Source organism: Rattus norvegicus, chromosome 3 (assembly GCF_021556685.1).
Source record: "Rattus norvegicus strain SHRSP/BbbUtx chromosome 3, alternate assembly SHRSP_T2T, whole genome shotgun sequence".
NCBI lineage: Eukaryota > Metazoa > Chordata > Mammalia > Rodentia > Muridae > Rattus > Rattus norvegicus.
In genome coordinates this window covers 69,912,021-69,934,844 of record NC_141536.1, presented here as the reverse complement: position 1 = coordinate 69,934,844, position 22,824 = coordinate 69,912,021, and the positions used below count along the sequence as shown (strand labels likewise).

Here is a 22,824-nt window from a genome sequence, read left to right as displayed (position 1 = left end):
ACCAGTTGATATGAGGCCTTGGTCTGGCCTCAGTGAGAGAAGATGCACCTAACCCTGGAGAGACTTGAGGCTCCAGGGAGTGGGGAGGCCTCGCTGGGTGGAGGTGGGGTGGTGGGGACATCCTCTTGGAGACAGGGGTGGGAGAGAAGGTATTGGATGAGGAGTGGTTGGGGGATAGATCAAGAGGGAGATGAAGTCTGGACTGTAAAAAAGGATTAAAGAATGAAAAATAGGACAAAACAGAATTCTCAACAGAGGAATCTCGATTGGCCAAGAAACACTTAAAGAAATGCTCAACATCTTTAATCATCAAGGAAATGGAGATTAAAATGACCCTGAAATTCCATCTTACTACAGTTGAGATCAAAAACTCAATGGATAACACATGCTGTAGAAGATGTGGAGCAAGGAGAACACTCCTCCATTGCTGGTGGGATTGCAAACTTGTGCAACCACTCTGGCAATAAATCTTATGTTTTCTCAGAAAATTGGAAACAGTTCTACCTGAGGACCCAGCTATACATCTCCTGGGCATATACCCAAAAGATGTTCCATCATGTCACAAGGACATGTGCTCCACTGTCTCATAGAAGCTTTATTCATAAAAGCCAGGAACTGGAAACATCTCAGATGTCCCTCAACTGGATAATGGATACAGAAAGTATGATACATCTACACAATGGAATACTATTCTATTAAAAACAGGGGCATTGTGAGTTTTGCAGGCAAATAGAAAGAACTAGAAAATATCATCTTGAGCGAGGTAACCCAGACCCAAAAAGACATGCATGATATGTACTCACAGAGAAGTGGCTATTAGCCATAAAGTACAGAATACCCATGGTACACCCCAGAGACACAAAGAAGTTAAATAAAAAGGAAAGCCCAAGGAAGGATGCTTGAACCACACTTTAAAGGGAGAAACAAAATAGTCATAGAAGATAAAGGTGGAGAGGAGAATGAAGAGGCAGGATCAGGTGTGGTGAGAGATAGAGGCCCAGTAGGTCAGGATGAATTGAAATCTGCAGCTTGTGAGGAATCTAAGGATGTCTCAGAGATCTGGGATATCGGAGGCTCCCAGGAGTCAATACATTAGTTTAGATGCCTAACAGTGGGGACATGGAACCTGAAGAGACCAAGTCCTGTAGTCAGGCAGTACCCTGAGTGGAGGGATAAGGACACCAATCCACCCACCCATAAAACTTTTGAACCAAAATTTGTCCCTTCCAAAAGAAATGCAGGTGTAGAGTGGAGACTGAAGGAATGGCTAATCAATATCTGACCCAACTTAAATCCCATCCCCTGGGCAAGCACCAACTCTTGACCCCATTAATGATACTCTGTTGTCCTTGCAGACAGGTGCCTAGTATAACTGTTCTACCCAGCAGAGGACTGAAACAGATGCATATACCACAGCCAAACATTGGACAAAGGTCAGGACTCTTAAAAAAGAATTGAGAGAAGGATAGAAAGTCCTGAAGGGGATAAGAATCCCACAGGGAGACAAACAGAGTCAACTAACAAGGACCCATGGGAGCTCTCAAAGTCTGAGCCACCAACCAAAAATCTTACTCAGATGAGAAGGAGGCCCCCAGTACATATGTATCAAACATGCAGCTCTGCCTCCATGGCAGCTTTGTCTGGTCTTAGTGAGCGAGGAAGTGCCTAATCTGGCAAAGAATTGATAGGCCAGGGTCAGGAGGATACCTAGGGAGCCCCACCCTCTCAGAGGAGAAGTACAGGGATATGGGGGTATGGAGGCATGGCCCGTGTGTAGGAAGATCTGAGAAGGGGAGCAGCATTTGAGATGTAGATAGATAGATAGATAGATAGATAGATAGATAGATAGATAGATAGATAGATAGATAGATAGATAGACAGACATAAAAAAAGAAAAAAGAACCAAAAACAGAAAGACAGAAAGTAAAATAAAATGAACAAGACTTTCTCTCGTGTATTGAATGATTTTTTTTTTACTCTCATTTCTGTTCATTGTCTACTCTTTTATTTTCCAAGTTAACTATTTTTAACCTTTTGTTTATTTCTGTAAAGATACTTTATGAATGTTATTAGTAATGGACTTTGCAAGCAGAATTGTTTTTATTGTATTTTATTTGACATGCTTTGACCTATCATTTGTAACTTTGAGTTTTCTTTCTACATTAATAATTATTCATAGTCAATCTAAAAAAAATTGCAGTAACTGCCAGCAACACAACAGTATAGAGAAGTCTGAGAGGCCATTAGAGACTCTAAAGGACAATAGGGTGGTTGGGGAATTGGAGAGTGGTCTGTGAAGAGAGTCTTCAGGTCCCACAATAGCTCCAGAACAACTAAGAAAAAAGGGGCAAGTAATATAGGAAGATGCTTTTAAAAAGTGGACTCACAAAATTGGACCATAAGCTGGAGGACCATGTGCTGAGAATCTATACTGTTTACAGCCCTATTTCACTCAGTGGGCTGCAAGCACAAAGATAAAGCCCAATGAGCCATGTGACTCATAATGCTGGCTGCTAGAATCAACAACCAGGAAAGTGTAGGGCCCTAGAGCTCCCGCAAAAGCAGGTCAAAACTGAATAGGGCCTCAATAAACCTGCCTGCCACTCCCAGCATGGAGCCACTGTGGCTGCAGCCTGTGCTGTTTGCCCTGCTAGGAGACAGAAAACAGAGTCACTACCTGTAGCCTATTAGCACAGTTGAACCCTGTGAGCCTTAAGGCGACTGATATGCAAGGCAAGGAGGTGTCCTGCAGCTCACCAGATGCCCTGTCTAACCCCAACATCAACCTCACTCTGAGCAACAGCAGGATATCAGAGACCAGTCTCAATGATGGTCCAGTATATAAGTTGCCTCAGAAACTGGAAACCAGAGACCTTGCACCAGACCAATGAGGTATTGAAATAAAAATTTGCATTTAAAGTTCTCTGGGCCAAAAACAAACTATGTGACACACTTCAGTTTCCAATGCTGCTATGACAAACTTATGGAGAGTTGGGAAAGACAAAGGAATGGAGTTGTGTTGAATGGTGCAAGAGGTTCATGTGAATATCCTTGGTCTTATGGCAGCAAGGCACCATGTCTGAGTTTGTTGTTCTACTACAAGCAGGAGTCATTTCGATGTCCATGGCCATGTAGCTCTCTATAATTGATGGCTTCTAGCAAGGATAAGGGTGAGCAAGGACTCTTTTCTCAAAGGGTTAGCCACTGGAAATTTGAGCATCCTCCAGTGAGTATATAGAGTAATATAGGCAACACAAATTAGACTTTCTTCTTCTTCTTCTTCTTCTTCTTCTTCTTCTTCTTCTTCTTCTTCTTCTTCTTCTTCTTCTTCTTCTTCTTCTTCTGCTTCTGCTTCTGCTTCTGCTTCTGCTGCTGCTGCTGCTGCTGCTGCTGCTGCTGCTGCTGCTGCTGCTGCTGCTGCTGTTCCTTCTTTTTCTTTTCTTTTTTTTGGGGGGGGTAAAGGTCACAAGGTGGAGATATATATCTGCGAGGACTGGGAAATCAGTGTGATCAGGGCTCACAATGTGAAATTTCCAAATACTCCATAAAAATTTTATAAAAAATAATCAAGCATTTTTATAAATATTCACCCAAGTTATCTTCTAGTATTTAATTGTATTGCTTCTCAATCTACATCTATATTGTGCGAGGAATGTCACATCCCAAAAAAAAAACAGAGTATAAAAATACGTAAGAATATCTTAACTTTTCAAACAGAATAAAAATTACATTACCAGGTTCATCATGTAGCCTCTGATTCACATCTCAGTGTTCTTTAACATAAAGTTTATGTCCACGTTTTAGGATTCACACAAAGGGAATTCTCTTAAGCACCTGTTAAAAAGTTCTTCCTCTCCAATATTCTCTTCAATGCATTTTTCACTTCTTTGTTCCTCAAGCTATAAATAAGGGGATTCAACATGGGAATCACCACAGTATAAAATAAAGAGATCACTTTGTTAATATCCAGGGAAGTACTTGCGTTAGGTCGAACATAGATGAAGAAAAGAGTGCCATAAAGAATTGAGACAGCTGTCAGGTGAGAAGAACATGTGGCAAAGGCTTTCTGTCTCCCGTCAGCAGTCTTGATCTTCAAGATAGCCACCAGGATGCACATGTAGGAGAAGATGATTATCAAGCCACTTGGAACTCCTATCACTCCAGCCATGACAAAAAGCACCACCTTGTTAATCCATGTGTCAGCACATGCTAATGAAAGCAGCGGGGAAACATCACAGAAGAAATGGTTGATGGTATTTGAACCACAGAATGGTAAGCGAAAGGTCATGGTTGTATGAGTTGTGATGTTTATAGCAGCTAGAAGATAAGGTCCTATGACAAACTGAATACAGACCTTCTTGGACATGATGAGAGTATAGAGTAAGGGCTTACAGATGGCTGTATACCGATCATATGCCATGGCAGCCAGGAGGAAACAATCAGTTGTCACAAAGAGACCAAAGAACCACATCTGTGCTGCACAGCCCATAAAAGAGATGGCTTTGTTCTCCACAAAAATGTCACACAGCATCTTGGGAGCTACACAAGAAGAAGAGCACACATCTACAAAGGCCAGCTGGCTGAGGAAAAAGTACATAGGTGTGTGTAGCCTTGGGTCCACCCATATGAGATTGATCATACCCACATTACCTGCCAGGGTGATAAGATAAATAAAGAAAAACATGATGAAGAGGACAATCTTCTCATGGAGGTAATCTGTAAGGCCCAGGAAGAAAAATTCAAGTACTGTGGTCTGGTTCTTTTCTTCCATTGGTCAATTAGAATCTATCAAAAGAATAAGAATTACCAAGGTAACCCGGACCCAAAAGGACAGGCATGATAGGAACTAGAATAAGCATTCTCTGAGAGACCTCACCCAGCAGGGGGCCAAAAAAGAAGCAAATACACACAGCCAAACATTAGATGGAGATCAGGTACACTTATGGAAGAGTTGGAGAAAGGATTGAAGGCCCTGAAGGGGATGGGAACCCCACAGGAAGACTAACATGGTCAACCAACCAGGATTCGTGGAAGTTCTCAGAGACTGAGCCAAAGAACAAAGGCCCCTGGCATGTACGTAGCAGACAGGTAGCTTAGTCTTCATGTCTGCCCTATCTGGCCTCAGTGAGAGAGGAAAACCCTAATCTGGCAAAGACTTGATGTGCCAGGGTCAGGGGATACGGGGGGGAGGGGAGTCCCATTCTCACAGAGGAGAAGGGCAGGGGGAAGGAAGAAAAGGACTTGATGAGGGAGAGATCAGGAGGGAGAGCAGCATCTGGTATGTAAACAAATTAATTAATTTTAAAAAAGAATAAGAATTACCAACTTCAGTCAAGTAATATTTGAAATCAGTGGCAGATTGTCCTCAATAGGTCTATTATAGGTAACTTGGCAACACTGTTGAACTGTATAATGTTCCCAGCACAAGATGTAGGTAGGCAGCCATGCAAAAATACTATGCAGAGTTCAGGAATTTACCCTTAATTCTTTGGTTCTGTGCCTTCCCTCTCATCAAGTATTTTCTACCATGCAATATAAAGTTCTCTTACATTTTATAATGTTTGACATGATAAACTATTCAGAATAGTTAAAAACTATTCTGTTTTAACTTACTATGTAAAATGTATTTAATTATAATCACTACAAGCTACAGTAATTTTTTAATATAACCTTACCTTACCTCTGTAACATATGATTGGAAATATTGAACTGAGAAATAATACTCTTAAGTTTTATGTCTAGGAGGTTGTGCAAACATACTGCAAAACTTTGAAGGTGCCGTATCCTTGAACTCTTTGGATCGTGTATGCCTATATGAATCAAATATACATAAATCCTTCAGATTATCAAATAACATTTAAATGATATTCAAATTAGTTTAGTAAGAAAATTAGAATAGATTATGGTAATAAAGTTCTGCTCTTAGAAATATAGAACGTAATTCTTGCCACATATGTTTAAAACAGCATTATAAAATGGAGAAAATTGAGTGAGTAGTGGGGTGGTAGAAATGTCTCCAACTGCTTAGTTATAGCCAAAGAATGTGCTGTCAGCAAGTGACATCAGTATTTTGCTTCCTGACATCAACAAAGCTAACAAATGTTGATAAAATTTGTAATGAAATTGTATATGGAAGAAGTATCTACTGAGTTAAAACAACTAAAAGATTGCAAGATTCCCAATATCTTATATAAATTCCTAGATCCAAATTACAAAATCAATTTAATATATGGAAGATTTCAAATGTGTATTTTGCAATTATGACTAATAATAAAAGTTTTGTGCATATCCATGTATAATGTAGTGTTTTGAAACACATATATTGTGGGACAGTCATGCTAATTACTATGAGAATGTGGGAATATATACTAATTATATATATATGTATATATATATTGTTTTGTCACATTTTGTTCATACTTGTGAAGGATACAAAAAAGTGTTTAAGATCACTTGAACCCTTGTAGAATTTTTCAAGAATATATACATCCTTATTAAAAAATGAGGCAAATCAGTTCAGAAAATGTGGCACATACCAGTGATTTAGTCAATGTGAAAAAAATGCAGGAACTACAGAGGTACTTGTGTTTTCAAAGTTTGAACTGAACCTGCTATTTCTCCTCAACCTGTGTTTCAAGCACAATCTATAGTCTAAAATGCAATATACTCACATCCAATCTATGGTCTAAAATGCAATATACTCACATCCTTAAGAATATCCTTTCTGCATCTTCTTTATTTACTTCAAGGCAATGATCATTTTCTAGAATGTAGAAGAAATTTAAACAGCCTTCATGACAATGAACCTTCTGAGATGCATGATTTTTCTAGAGAATTGGTGCAAAAGCTGAACCTCATACCCTGATGGGCCTAGATACAAGGAGAGAAGACTTGATCCAAACAATGGCTTACTTACTTCACAAAATTAGAACACCTGATCCCAGGATCTTACAATTATTTAGAAGCAGGTCCCCAAAGAAATTAAACCTCAAGGGCTTAGATCTGAAGGGACAAAAATCAACTAGATATCAACATTATGACCAAGTAAAATTGGTTAAGTGTATCTTTTCTCAAAGTTATTCCTAATGAAATTGTGTATGAATGGTGTGTGAATATGTGTGTGTGTGTGTGTGAGAGAGAGAGAGAGAGAGAGAGAATGCATGCTCACATGTGCACACATTTCTTCTTCCAACCTTCACTGTCAAAATGTGCCTTTTTACTTGCAATCGTTCTTGAGTAGATTATGTTAATTGTGAAGATACTGCATCATATTTTACCTATGCATTTGCGCTTCTTTGATCACATTCATACAGAAATTTGTAGTGCTAAATACTATTAATATTCTAAAAATTAAAATAATAAATTCAAGCCACCTGATTTTCAAATCAAAACATGGCATCAAAATAGGAAAAGTAGCAACTTTAGATTGGGAAAGTATATTTGCATCATATATGTGTGTAATACGAGATAGGCTCTAATGCCTCAATTCATATGTATGTTGGGAATTAATCTCTGGGTATTATCATTTTCATTTCATATCAAAATTTTATATGATTGCATTATGTTCCTATTTCTAGCTGATTGTATTGAAAATAGTGTTTTCACACAATGTGTTCTGATCACAATCCCCCTTTCATTTCCTCCTAGATGGTCCTCGCTCCCAGCCATCCAACATCAATATTCTTTCTCTGTCTTTAGAAAACAAGCAGGCAAATAAAAACTACAATCAGAATGAAACAAAACAAAGGAAAAGCATTAAAAACACATGAGCACTAATACACACACATACACACACAAAATCTATATAAACTCAAAAGAGGAAGCCATAATACACAAGCACAAAACAAAACAACAAAAAATAGTAAGAAGCTGAGCAGTGGGGACACGTGCCTTTAATCCTACCACTCAAGAGACAGAGAAAGGTGGATCTCTGAATTCAAGGCAAGGCTGGTCTACAGAATGAGTTCCTGGACAACCAAAGGCTTATGTAGAGAAACCATGTCTAAAAACACAAAACAAACAAACAAACAAAATGAGATTAAAAATGAACAAACAAGGCAATATGAGATAAAAATACTCCCTAAAACACCACCGAGTTTGTTTGGTGTTGGCCATCTACTGCTGATCAAGAGGTCCCCCTTAAATTAACTTATATATCCATTGAAAAAAACCTTTTTGCTTCACAAGTGTTTGCCAATTGGAGACCGCTTTTTGATTATGAAAAGTAGCTAACAATCTACTTCTTGCTTTAGTACTGAGCAAGAAGACCATCTGGCTTGGACTTCTGCATGCTCTGTGCATGATATTGTAGTCTCTGTGAGCTCATATGTACATCAGTACGGTTGTGTCTAGAAGATGCTGTATCTTTAGTGTTATTATTCATCACCTCTGGCTTTTACAATCTTTCTGCCTCCTTGTCTGTTTTTGTTACAGTTTTACTGTGCCACGATTGCCACAGCCTATCATGCAGACAGGCAACTTCTGTAGATTGTAGGGCTTGTGGCTGGTTTGCTATATACCTTTCTCCTCTGGTTGCATGTAGAGTACTTTCCATTACCAGGAGCATTAATCAGTAGTGGTGAAGGCTCTAGTTAGACACAGTCTCAACTCCTCCACGTGCAATGCATGATGTAGTCACTGTCTTCAACAATACATATTTACTCCAAGTTTGTGGATAGCAGGTAGTAGTCATGGTGATAGTCCGAGTTGTTTAGATGTTCCTATTTGGCCCCATTGGCCAATACTTCCATTAGATGTAGTCCCTTCCTGTCACTGGAAGTTTCACCTGGCAGCAGAAGATGTCTATTTGTGGCTTTGTCTCCCTCTTTTTGGTGACTCTTTTACATATGTATATACTTTAAGAAACTAATACTATAGTAGATTTCCCAATGACCCCCTCAAATGATCATTATTGAATTTCTTCCCTTACCCACCTCTTCCCTTCCCTTCTCCATTTAATCCTCTCATTTACCCATATATTTTATTTCCCCTTCTTTGGGAAAGTTTCATCTGTCCCCTACTACCTTACTCTATATCAAAACTCTGTGGTTATGCAGATTCTAATAGAAGGTTTAATAGCCAACATGCACACATAAGAAAATACATGACATATTTGTCTTTTTTAAATCTGGATTTTCTTAATAGTTAAATGGTATTTCATTATGTGAATGTATTACATTTGCATTACTCATTCATCTTTTGATTAATATCAAGGCTATTCCCAAATTCTCTCTATCGTAAATGGAGCAGCAATGAGCATGAATGAGCCAGTGTCTCAGAAGTAGCTGATAGAGTTCTCTTTTAAATTTTGTTTTAATTTATTAATCATTCCATTCATTTACCTCTCAAATGATATCCCACTTCCTGGTTACCCCTCCACCAATCCCCATCCCACGTCTGCCCTCTCCCCCATCTCCTTTGCCTGTATGAGGGTGCTTTCCCCACCTACCCACTCTCTCCCCACCCCACTACTCCAGGATTCTCCTACGCTGGGGCATCAAACCTCCATGGGACCAAGACTTCCTCTCCCATTTGAGTATATACCCAAGAGTGGAATGGGTGGATCTTGTGGTAGATCTATTCCTGGCTTCCTGGGGAACCAACATACTAATTTCCGTGGTAACTGTTCAAGTCTGCAATCCTACCAGAAATGGTTCCCTAACTCCACATCCCCACCATTCTTTTTTGTTTATTTGTTTATATTTTTATTGGATAATTTTATTTACATTTCAAATGTTATGCCTTTTCCCAGTTCCCTGTGCAAAAAACCCCTATCCCATCCCCTCCTCCTTCTTCTATGAGAGTGTTCCTTCACCCAACTACCCACCCCTTCTCACCTTCCTGCCCTGACATCCCCCTTCACTGGGCATTCTAAGGAATGTAAGATGAACAGGGGAGAAAGAATGGGATGAGGAACTGTCGGACAGGGGACCAGCAAGATAACAAAAGGAGTTAAAAAAAAAAGATTAAAGATAATTTTTATTGAATACATTTCTTTATTTACATTTCAAATGTACTACCTTTTCCCCATTTCCTGTACATAAGACCCCTATCCCCTCCCACTCCCCAATAAGGGTATTCCCCCACTTTCACCCCCATTACCCCCCGACATTCCCCTGCACTGGGGAACCAACCTTGGCAGGACCAAGGGCTTCCCCTTCCACTGGTGCCCCAACAAGGCTATTCTCTGCTACATATGCAGTTGGAGCCCTGGGTCAGTCCATGTATAGTCTTTGGGTAGTGGTTTAATCCCAGGAAGCTCTGGTTCATTGACATTGTTGTTCTTATGGGGTTGCAAGCCCCTTCAGCTCTTTCAATCCTTCCTCTAATTCCCCCAAAGGGGTCCTATTCTCAGTTCAGTGGTTTGCTGCTAGCATTGACCTCTGTATTTGACATGCTCTGGTTGTGTCTCTCAGGAGAGATCTACATCCGGTCTCTTTGAGCATTCAATTTTTACCTTCATCAATTTTATCTAGTTTTGATATATATATATATATATATATATATATATATATATATTCCAAATGCAGGCTCTGAGTGGCCATTCTTTCAGTCTCTGCTCTAAACTTTGTTCCCATATCCCCTCCTATGGATATTTTTGTTCCCCCTTTTAAGAAGTAGTATGAGCATGCACATTTTGGTCATCCTTCTTGAGCTTCATGTGGTCTGTGGATTGCATCTTGGCTAATTCAAGCTTTTGGGCTAACATCCACTTATAAATGAGTGCATACCATGTGTGTCTTTCTGTGATTGGGCTACCTCACTCAGGATGGTATTTTCTATTTCATTCCATTTGCCTATGAATTTCAGGAAGTCATTGTTTTTGATTGCTGAGTAGTACTCCGTTTTGTAGATGTACCATATTTTTTTTTAATCCATTCCTCTGCTGAAGGAAATCTGGGTTCTTTCCAGCTTCTGGCTATTATGAATAAGGCTGCTATGAACATAGTGGAGCATGTGTCTTTGTTGTATGTTAGAGCATCTTTTGGATATACCAGGAGTGGTATAGCTGGGTCCTCAGGTAGTAGAATGTCCTCATTACCGTGAGTTGCCTATTTCCTCATTGCCTAGTTATCTACTTTTGCTGTGGTGGTTTTTAATTTGAAATGATTCTTTATATATCATAGATGTGACTTAACTGACAACACATATGTAAAGACACTTTCTCCCACATGTAATTTTGTTCTGAATTTATTTGTAGTATCATGAACAGCAGTTTTGATACTTGAATTAAAAGTATCAGAAGATTGAATATCATATCAATATTGATTTCTAGCAATCTTCTAATATATACTCATATGTACATTCCCAGACCACCTCTATATAATTATACAGTGCCAATCATGTCACAGAAAATATGACAGAGGCAGATAAATAATGAGAACTGCCCCAGTTTCAGATAAACTGTATAGAGACAGAACCAGGCTCCTTCTTCAGGCTCTCATCCACTCCAGTGTCCTTTTAAAAATATACATATGCATTGGTAGGCAGGGCACTACCAAATTCAACCTCACATACCTGCTGAAAAATGCTTCCTTTGTACCTTTCTCCTGAATGCACCTTTCACTTCCTTGTTCCTCAAGCTATAAATGAGAGGGTTCAGCATAGGGATCACCACAGTATAAAACAGAGAAATCATTTTGTTGATATTCAAGGAAAAACTAGCACTGGGTCGAACATAAATAAAGAAAAGAGTTCCATATAGGATGGAAACAGCTGCCAAGTGAGAGGAACATGTAGAGAAGGCTTTCCGTTTTCCATCAGCAGTTTGAATCTTCAAAATTGTCATCAAGATGCTAACATAGGAGACTATGATTATCAGACCACTGAACACTCCTATAGCTCCAGAAAAGACAAAAAGCACAACCTTATTAATCCAGGAGTCGGCACATGCCAATGAAAAAAGTGGAGAAACATCACAGAAGAAATGGTTGATAGTATTTGAACCACAGAATGGTAAACAAAAAGTCAAGGTTGTATGAGTTGTAATGTTTATAATAGCAAAGGCATATGGCCCTACAACCAGATGCACACATACCCTCTGAGACATGAGGAGAGTATACAACAAGGGCTTGCAAATGGCTGTATACCGATCATATGCCATGGAAGCAAGCAGGAAACACTCAGTTCCCACAAAGAAACCAAAGAACCACATCTGTGCTGCACAGCCCATAAAAGAGATCTTTTTTTTCTTTGCAAAGATATCACAGAGCATCTTAGGAGCTATGGAAGAAGAGGAACACAAATCAACAAATGACAGGTGACTGAGAAAGAAGTACATAGGTGTGTGCAGTCTGGGGTCCACCCATATGAGAGTGATCATGCCCAAGTTGCCCCCCAGTGTGACAAGATAAACAAAGAGGAGTGTGATGAAAAGTGCAATCTTCTGATGGAGATGATCTGTTAGACCCAGGAAGAGAAACTCTGTTATAATAGTCTGATTCTTTTCTTCCATTGTAAGTTGGGTTCTGTTGTGAAACAAAAGTATATTCTTTTACTACAACCACTAACAACTACAAATTTATTAATTCAATGACAGGCTTTCTGAAGGAGGCTCTGACAGATTATTGGACAATATTATTGAAATGGAAGAGGTTGTAGCTTCTGTGGGTGGTCAGCTATGAAAGTATGATGTAAAATCTTGGGTACATGGTCTCGATTTCTCTTGATTTGGTAACTACCCACAAAGATTATATAGCTATATGTTCTAAATTTTCTTCAATATAATTACATTTTAAAAGAGAATTACTATGTTTACAGGTAGTTATAACTATTCATGCTCTTAAATATCTCTCCATAAAAAGAAAAAAATGTACAAAGTCTTTGACAGATGTGATTTTGAAAACAGCTGATGTCATTAAGGGACATGAAACTTACCTAGCAGATAGAGAAATCTGATGCTGATAGCAATTTGCCATAGAAATTATGCAGAAAAATCAATTACATAATAAACTAAAATAATATAAAATTATATCCCAATGTTTCTGTTACTTTACATAAGATTATTATGTAGACATACTTAAATCAACCAATAACATTTTTGAAATATTGACTATGCCTTTTATTCATGATAAGCTTTGGCATATTAAAAAAGAGCTAATGTTTAAAAGTCCTAGAAGATAATTATGTAGGATAATTTATTAAAATAAAATTGCAACATAATCAAATTATGTTCCTTAAATAAAAGAAATACAGTATTGAAGTTATTGATAATTTCTGTAGGTCAATATATGACGCTTTCAAACAGCTGATAATGATTACATTATTCAAATAGTTTCAATAGTATAAAGTGATTGAAATTATTTGAATAATGCTAACTAAATATTTTTCAGCACTCATAAGCATTAAGCTGATATTTAGGGGAGGGAGATTATTGCCCATTGTAGAATGTTGATGTTCATGATCATGAAATATGCCATTTCAAGTGACTGTGTGGAGTAAACATAAGTACCTACAGCACCTAGGTTTCAAGCAATGACTATTCACTTATTGGTTTGTTTTTATTTAGTTATTGCAAGTAATTCTGAGCCTTCCATAAAATATGTCATGTAATCTTTATGTTCTTCCAGTGCCTGTGCCTTTATGTTAGATCTAGAATGCTTTTTGTACCTTGTTTATTGAAAAATTATTCATTTAAAACTGACAAAACTATACACATTTTTAAAACACAATGCATTGTTTTTAAATATATATTATGGAAAGGCACATTGATAAATTATCATACATTATCCTTCTCATGTATATATTTGCAGCAAAATTCAAGAGAACATAAAATATCTTGGTAATTTTCAAAACTATAATACACTGTTATGAAAATAACTCTAAATTTTCAAAAATCAGGCAATATCCTTCAGAAGAAAATGCATGAACCAGTGTTCAGATCCATGGATGGGACTTTGTGTTTCTAACATTCAGACTGACACTGGTCTTTTTCATCCATATTTCATAAGTTTCCTATAGATCAACCTATAATACACTCACTTCTTTATGAATATCCTTTCTGCAACTTCTTTTGCCACTGCAAAGGCACTGATCATTGTCTTGGATAAGAAAGGAAGATTCGTCAGCCTACATGGTGATGGCCTTTCTGAAAAGCATGACCTTCCAAGTACTTGGTGGGGAAAATCATAAAGAGAGAATTCCTGGATGAGTGTTCACCCACGTACTGCATGAAATAAAGAGTCTCATCTGGAGCTAACAGTAACTCAAAGCCAGGTCCCTAGAGAGCTTAGCCTCAGGAGCTCACACCTAAAGGGACAAAATTAACATGATTTCAACAGTATCAGGGCCATTGTTACATTCTAACAATGTTTTATTCTTAATGAAACTATCTGTTTTGGGGTTTAGGGTGTGTGTGTGTGTGTGTGTGTGTGTGTGTGTGTGTCCCCTCTCATTGCTGTGAGATAAGGCAATCCTCTGCTACATATGTAGCTAGAGCTATGGGTCCCTCTACGTGTACCAGAATTGCTTCTATCTACTGAAATGCAGGGACAAAAAAAGGAGCAGAGACAGAAAGAAAGGCCATGCAGAGACTACCCCACCTGGGGATCCATCCCATCTGCTTGCACCAAGCCCAGATACTATTGCTGATGCCAAGAAGCACTTGCTGACAGGAGCCTGGTATAGCTGTCCCCTGAGAGATTCTGCCAGCACCTGACCAATACAGATGCAGATGCTCCCAGCCAACCGTGGGACTGCGTACAGGAACACCAATAGAAGAGTTGGGGAAGGTGAAGGCGATCGCAACCCCATAGAAAGAACAATGTCAACTAACCGGACCAACCAAAGCTCCCAGGAACTAAACCACAACCAAAGAGTTCATCTTTAACTTTTTTTTCCTTTTTTTTTTTTTCGGAGCTGGGGACCGAACCCAGGGCCTTGCACTTGCTAGGCAAGCGCTCTACCACTGAGCTAAATCCCCAACTCCTACCTTTAATTTTTTAAATCAGTCATTACAGCATAATACTTACCCTTGAAATGTTCTTACCTGTGCATGTGATCTATAGGCACCTTCATCTCCTCTATTACCTCTTTTATTTCTTCCCTTCTTTCCTCTTACACATCTATAATAGTCAACTATCTACTTTCCTATCCTATCTTCCTCCCACAGAGTCAATGAGCTCATAAGAGGACCCTATTTTCTATCAGCAGAGACTAATGTAGTGAATAGTCATTTGCTTAAAGTAATTTTCTCTCTTCATTCTGAAGAAATAACATAGACAAAATTTATACTTTGTCACTTTCAATGGGATCCTAATATTGTCTGCCCTTTCTTCTAGTGATTTGTTGCTCACTTAGATGGCAGGATGTTCACTGTGGCATAAATTCATAGTGTCCAACACAGGGTAACTGTGTGTTTATTTTCATAAAGTCATCTAGATAAGAACTGGAGAAGATACTGACATGAAAAGTGCATAGCAGTGCTGAGCATCATTTGCTTACTTCCAAGTCAGAATGTTTTACATAAAAATAAATAAATAACATCAATTAATTGACTCCTAAAGGATAGCAGGTCACAAAGGCTAAGTGGGTGAGAATACTTCCAAACAGAGAATCTTCTAGAAAAAAATACCAGTGAAATTTAGCTGAACTGGAATTAAAGGTAAAGCTGAGAAGTATGAGGTAAGATCAGAACTAGAAATTAGAAACTACTCATGACAGAAGAGTCCATAAGAGAGAAGACTATGTGAAGTCAGATGACATGGGTTGTACTATGTTAGTTCATCCCCATTAAGAAGAGAGGATTTTTAATTCTTTTATTTCCACCCAATTTCATTGGGAGTTCACTTAAAACTTCTATGACCATCCATTTCTAAAATGAAATGTCTCCATGGAGTTATGTTAATATCAGACCAAGTAAGTACTAGATTAAATAAACTGACCAAGGATAGAGGAGACAAGCCTATGATAACAAATGGATGAACTTATCATGAACATTAAATAATTATAAAATCAAAGATCTAAACACAAAACTTCAAAATAATGGGAAGTCAGGAACTGATGTGGCAGAAAATATAAACTGTCTCACAACTGGAGTTGTCAATTTCAACATTCTTCTTCTAATAACCATAAAACAAATATTGAAACAATCTCTAAGTCACTAATTGAATGAGGAAAGCAGTTCCATGGGTAAATGCATCTTCCACCAAGCTAAAGAGTTGAGTTAAGTCCCTAGAACATACATTTTGGAACGTGAAAACCAACTCTGAACTCTACATGTGGGCAAAGCACATACATGCCCAAATAAATAAATAAATAGGTAAATGCTGAAATTATAAATTGAGAATGATATTGAAGACCTGCACTCTTTCTTCCAAATCAAGTTCACGTTGCTTTAGTTTCATGAAATTTTTAGTCTTTATGTCTAATTGAAAAGTAGACACTGATACCATTATATATATATATATATATATATATATATATATATATACCCTTTGTTTCCAAGTACATTTTTGTTATATATAAATATGTTATTCATTAAGTATATTATGTTATTTTATAAAATTATATATTTTTGTTCTCAGCCCAACTTCATAGAATTTTGCAACAGATTGTATCAGAAAGACTCAGGCAAGCAGTAAAAGATAATGAAAATTCTTCATTTTCTTCAAATAATCTATTAACTGGAAGAATCTCTCTCTCTTTTTTTTCTTTTTTTTTTCAGAGCTGGGGACTGAACCCAGGGCCTTGCGCTTCCTAGGCAAGCACTCTACCACTGAGCTAAATCCCCAGCCCCTTCTATCTGTCTTTTTAATGTACATATTTGGCACTGACATCTAAGGCATAGCATAGTAAAGTTTGGCCTTACCAAACTCTTGGAAAATGTTTCCTTTGTACTTTTCTTCTGAATGCGTCTTTCACTTCCTTGTTCCTCAAGCTATAGATCAGGGGGTTCAACATGGGAATCATGACAGTATAAAATAGAGAAATAACTTTATTGGTATTCAGTGAAGAATCTGTATTAGGTCGAACATAGATGAAGAACAAAGTTCCATACAGGATGGAGACAGCTGCCAAGTGAGATGAACAGGTAGAGAAGGCTTTCATCCTCCCATCAGTGGTTTGGATCTTCAAGATAGCCATCAAAATACAGATATAGGAGACTATAATGATCAGACCACTAAGGACTCCTATTGTTCCATCCAAGACAAAAAGAACTATCTTGTTGATGGAGGAATCAGCACATGCCAGGGAAAGCATTGGGGAAATATCACAGAAGAAATGGTTGATGGTATTGGGACCACAGAATGGTAAGCAAAAGGTCAATGTTGTATGTGTTGTGATATTTATAGCAGCCAGAAAATAAGGTCCTAAGACAAACTGTGCACAGACTCTTTTGGACATGATTAGAGTATACAGTAAGGGCTTACAGATGGCCGTATACCGATCATATGCCATGGCGGCAAGGAGGAAACATTCAGTTCCCACGAAAAGACCAGCAAACCATAACTGTACAGCACAACCCACAAAGGAGATGATTTTTTTCTCTATAAATATATCACACAGCATCCTAGGAGCTATAGAAGAAGAGGAACACATATCTACAAAGGACAAATGACTAAGAAAAAAGTACATAGGTGTATGTAGCCTGGGGTCCACCCATATTAGAGTGATCATACCCAAGTTGCCCCCCAGTGTAACAAGATAAACGAAGAGGAGCATGATGAAAAGTACAATCTTGTGATGGAGATGATTCGTGAGGCCCAGAAAGAGAAACTCGCTCACTGTGGTCTCATTCTTTTCTTCCATGGTCAGTTCAGTTCTGTTATGAGACAAAGGATCGCCAACATTACAAATGATGTTTTAATTCAGTGACAAGTTGCCTTGAGCAGGTTTATAACAGATAGTAGGGCAATATTCTTGTACTTGGCAGTATTTCTAAATTCTGTTTCTGGGTCATTCTACAAACACTCTGAACAAAATTTGGCAACTCAGCCTTTATACGCTTACATTCTATAACTCTAAAAACTGTCTAGGCATATGATCTAAATTCCATCATATTAATTATACAATTGGATTTGAAATGTGTCTTAAGATGAAATTGTTCACATTCATTAAGGTCTTTCTTTAAAAAGAAAACTGTAGATAAGCCATGGGATAGATACCATTTTAAAAGGGACATGAAAAATCAATAATCTTAGATGTAAAGTAGAGAAGAAATGAAAGGGAGGATTGGTATTTCTCAACTAAGATGCATAACTTTAATAATATGATATATATGAGTTTCATCCTCTGCATTAAGAGATCTGACACTCAATGTTGTAGTGGAAATTAAGATTTACTGAGTTACATAATTATTTCATTTATTTTATATAAACTCTCATCATTGCTGATAAATAAACTACAGTGATAACATATGTAAAATAGTAACTGGGGGTTGGGAATTTAGCTTAGTGGTAGAGCGCTTGCCTAGCAAGCGCAAGGCTCTGGGTTCAGTCCCCAGCTCCAAAAGAAAAGAAAAGAAAAAATAATAACTGTAAATGATAAGTATTAAAGAGAATACTTCAGTTAAGAAAGTCTAAGCCATTTCAGATTTATAGAACAATATGATTACATAGAAGAATTTACATAAAAATTATTTATGAGAATCAATTATGTCTCTCCTTGAATAAACAAAAATTCAGCAATATATTATCCACAATTTTCTAGCTTACTATATAATTTTAAATACTTGATAGTGACAAACTATTTAATTTGTGATTTTTCTTACAATATCAAGGCTCCTTGCAAAATACTACCTCAGTGCAGTAACAGAGACTGATCCCAATTTTCATTAGAATCTTTATATGTGACTGAATGTTTCTAGTTTTAGTCATATATTTACAGCTATGTATTCTGTGGAGATAAAGGATAATATAGTATGTATCTGCCTCTTATATTTTGTTGCCAATCACTAGTTATCTAAGTTTTATTTATGTGTTCATTTAAATATGTTTCTTTGAATCTTCTATGGAGAGAAATCTTTGCACCCATCATGTCTAATGTAGTCTTAGCTTTCCTCTAAAGCATTATTAATACAATTACTACAATAGATAATTTATATTGTAAATTATAATGAAAGTTTTACATTTGCATTTATAAGGTAGTGTTTTGATGCATGCATAAATCGTGAAATGAATGGCTCTGTCAATTATTATATAGCATTCCAAATGCACCTAACTACTTTTTGTTCTCATTTATGAAGAAAAACCATGAGATATTTAAAATCTCCTAGAAATTTTCAACATAGAATATTTATATTCAAAATATCTTGTATAATTTTTCAAAATCCAGGTGGATCAATTAAGAAAACTCCACACATGCCGTGAATTAGTCTTATGACAATGGGAACAAACTACCTAAGCCTAATCCCTTCAAAGAATCTGCAAAGTGGAGTTTCAAAGTTCAGATGTATTCTGATGTTTCTCTTCCATAACTCAAACACTTACCATAATCCAAACTGTAACGTACTGACTTCTTTCTGTATCACCTTTAACTGCTTCAAAAGCTATGACCATTTTCTGGAATAAAAATGATTAAACACCTTGCATGGTGATAACCCTCTCTTGAGAGATTCTAGGCAGTTAGTGAAGAAAATAAACTTCCCATTAAGGACATGAAGAGACAATCCCTGATTCACGTACTGCACACAATCAGGTAACTCATTCTGAAAATAAATAATAGTTCAGAGTCAGGTCCCCAAAGAATTAAAACCTCAAAGGCTTATATACACCCGAAGAGGCAAAATTAACATAATTTCAGCAATACTTGGTTATTTTTTCATAAATGTGTCTTATCTCAGAGAAACCATTTCTGAGAAAATTGTGCATGTTGTGCACATGTGTGTGTGTTTCTCCATGAGCTTTCTTTACCAAGAGATCCCTCTTTGATTTATTTTTTTTACTTTTAATTAAATTTTATTTGGATATATTGATTATTATTTGCTTCTACGCGTGTTTTCATTAATGGAACAATTTAATGGTTTTAATGAATGACTACTATTGTATTGTGTGTGTGAACAATATTTTCTTATTTGTTGGTTGATGGACACTCACAATGTTATTCTATCTCGGTAATTGTTAGTAGCATTGTAATAAAGATCATGGGTGGATCTTATATGTGAGTTTCATCATTTACTTTAGATATGTATCCATTAAGATATGGCTAGATTTTTATGGCATTTCTATTTCCACTTTGAACCACTTCTACAAAGGTTTCCATAGTGGTTTTAAAAATGTACCTTCTGACTATTTCATTTATCACAGCCCTGTTGGCATTCAATGAGACTTCTTCTTTTCTTCCTTCCTTCCTGCTTTCCTTTCTTCCTTCCTTCCTGTTTTTCTTTCTTCCTTCCTTCCTGCTTTTCTTTTTCTTTCTTTTTTCTTTCTTTCTCTCATTTATTAATTTCAATTTATTCTTTAATAATTTTTTACAGTCCAGACTTTATCTCCCTTCTAGTCTACCCTCTGCCTGTTCTACATCCCACACCTCTTTCCCCAGATCCAAGAGGATGTCGTCTCCCCCTCCACTCCACTAGACCTCCCCATTCCCTGGGGCTCCAAGTCTCTCTAGAGTTATTTGCATCATCTCTGACTGAGTCCAGACTTGGCAGTCTTCTGCTGTACATGTGTTGGGGGGCTTATATCAGCTGGTGTATGCTGCCTGTTTGGTGGCTCAGTGTCTGAGAGATCTCGAGGGTTCAGGTTATTTAAGACTGCTCTTCTTCCTATAATGGTCACCCTCCTCTTCAGCTTCTTCCAGCTTTTCCCTAACTAATCACAGGGGTCACTAGAGTCTGTCCATTGGTTGGGTGTAAATATTTGCATCTGACTCTTTCAGCTGCTTGTTGGGCCTTTTTTGCAGTGCAGTTATGATAGGTCCCTGTTTGTAAGCACACTATAGCATCAGTACTAGTGTCAGGCCTTGGAGCTTACCCCTGAGCTGGATCGCAATTTGGACCAGTCACTGCACCATCTTCTCCTCAGTCTTTTCTCTATTTTTGTCCATGCAGTTCTTTCAGGCAGGAACAATTCTAGGTCGGAGTTTTTGACTGTGGGATGGTAACCCCATCCCTCCACTTGATGCCCTGTCTTTCTACTGGAGATAAGTTCTACAAGTTCCCTCTGCCCACTGCAGGGCATTTCATTTAAAGTCCCTCCTCTTGATACATGAGAGTTTCTCACATCCCAGGTCTCTGATCCTTCTAGAGGGCACACGCACACACACACACACACACACACACACACACACACACACACACACACACACACAAATCCTGAGGTTCCCTGTTTCCATTCTTTCTGCTGTCTCTGAGGGCTTCAGTCCTGTCCCCGACCCCCAACCCCTGTTACCCGATCATATTCCCCTCTTTCCTTTCCTGTCTCCTCTCCCACTTAGGTCCCGCCCTCTACCCCCACCCCCATGATTGATTTCTTCTCCCTCCCAAGTGGGATTATGTCATCCTTGTTCGGGCCCTTCGACTTGTCAGACTTCTTGAGTTCCATGGATTGTATCCTGGGTATTCTGTACTTTTTTGCTAATATCTACTTATTAGTGAGTATGTACCATGCATGTTATTTTGGGTCTGAGTTACCTCATGCAGGATATTTTCTAGTTCCGTTTGCCTGCAAAACTCATGATGTCCTGTTCTTAATAGCTGAGTAATATTCCATTGTGTAAATGAGTCACATTTTCTCTATCCATTCTTCTGTTGTGAGAAATCTGGGTGATTTCCAGCTTCTGATTATTACAAATAAGTCTGCTATGAACATAGTGGAACATGTGCTCCTGTGGCATGGTGGGCCATCTTTTGTGTATATGCCCACAAGAGGTATAGCTGGATCTTCAGGTACATCTATTTCCAATCAATGTCAATTAATGAGGTGGTGTCTTATTGTAGTTTCAGCATGAGGTTTTTTTTTTTCTAATGTTTAATGACTGTGAGACATTTTCAGGGATAAGTTGGCCAAACATACATCTTTTAAAAAATATCTTACCTAATTTAAAATCAGATAAGGAAGAACAAGACCGCTGCCTTCAATCAATGACCAGGCAAATTGAAAGAAAAGCCCAAGAAAAGTCTGTGAGAAGAATGAGAACAAAGAAGCTGAATTCACAACATCTGCAAGTCTCACATCAAAGCTTGGGAAGAAGGAAAGCAAGGCTTGTTGGTGCATGCCTTAATCTTAGCACCAGGGAGGCAAAGGCAGGAAGATTTCTGTGAGTCCAAAGCCAGCCTGGTTTATTTAATGAGTCTGAGGATAGCCAGAGCTACACAGTCAGGAGAGAGAGAGAGAGAGAGAGAGAGAGAGAGAGAGAGAGAGAGAGAGAGAGAGAGAGAGAGAACACTTTAGGACTGAAAGACTTGAACATTAAGAAATGGTATTAAGGCAGCTATGAAAGAGTTAGTGAGGTTTAATGACTCTTCTAAACAGTCTTGCTTTACAAAAAAAAGAACAAACAAAAGAACAAAAATCAAGCAAGCAAGCAAACAAACAAACAAAAATCCTCTCTCTTTCTCTGGTAAACTGCAGCCTGACTTTACCTACACAGAACAAAATGGTCTTACTGAGGTAGACAGTGTAAAGCAGGTGTCTAACTTCTAGTTTCTCTCAGATGCACTGCACAGAGGAGAATTGTCTTGGGCCATACATTCAATACAGAAACACTAGCAAAATTAGGTGAGGAAAATGCAATCTAGATGTAACTTTCATGATGTCTGCCACCACAGATAAACAAAAGCACTGTAAAATATTAATTTTATTTGTTCCCTCCTTCAGAAAGTCACTTAAAACTAGCAAGATCTAAAGTTTCTGATCATTAATAAATGAGAATGGCTAAATAGTA

General features: G+C 37.8%; 3 protein-coding genes across 3 annotated transcripts; all 3 read right to left on the bottom strand.

Annotated features, from left to right (window-relative positions):
• Positions 1-3,826: 3,826 nt before the first annotated feature.
• Positions 3,827-4,771, bottom strand: Or5g24 (olfactory receptor family 5 subfamily G member 24). The gene is given in 1 exon segment (NM_001000286.1): positions 3,827-4,771. A coding segment is annotated over 1 exon segment (945 nt).
• Positions 4,772-11,509: 6,738 nt separating this feature from the next.
• On the bottom strand, positions 11,510-12,454 carry Or5g29 (olfactory receptor family 5 subfamily G member 29). The gene is given in 1 exon segment (NM_001001050.1): positions 11,510-12,454. A coding segment is annotated over 1 exon segment (945 nt).
• Positions 12,455-16,803: 4,349 nt separating this feature from the next.
• On the bottom strand, positions 16,804-17,748 carry Or5g28 (olfactory receptor family 5 subfamily G member 28). The gene is given in 1 exon segment (NM_001001049.1): positions 16,804-17,748. A coding segment is annotated over 1 exon segment (945 nt).
• Positions 17,749-22,824: the final 5,076 nt, after the last annotated feature.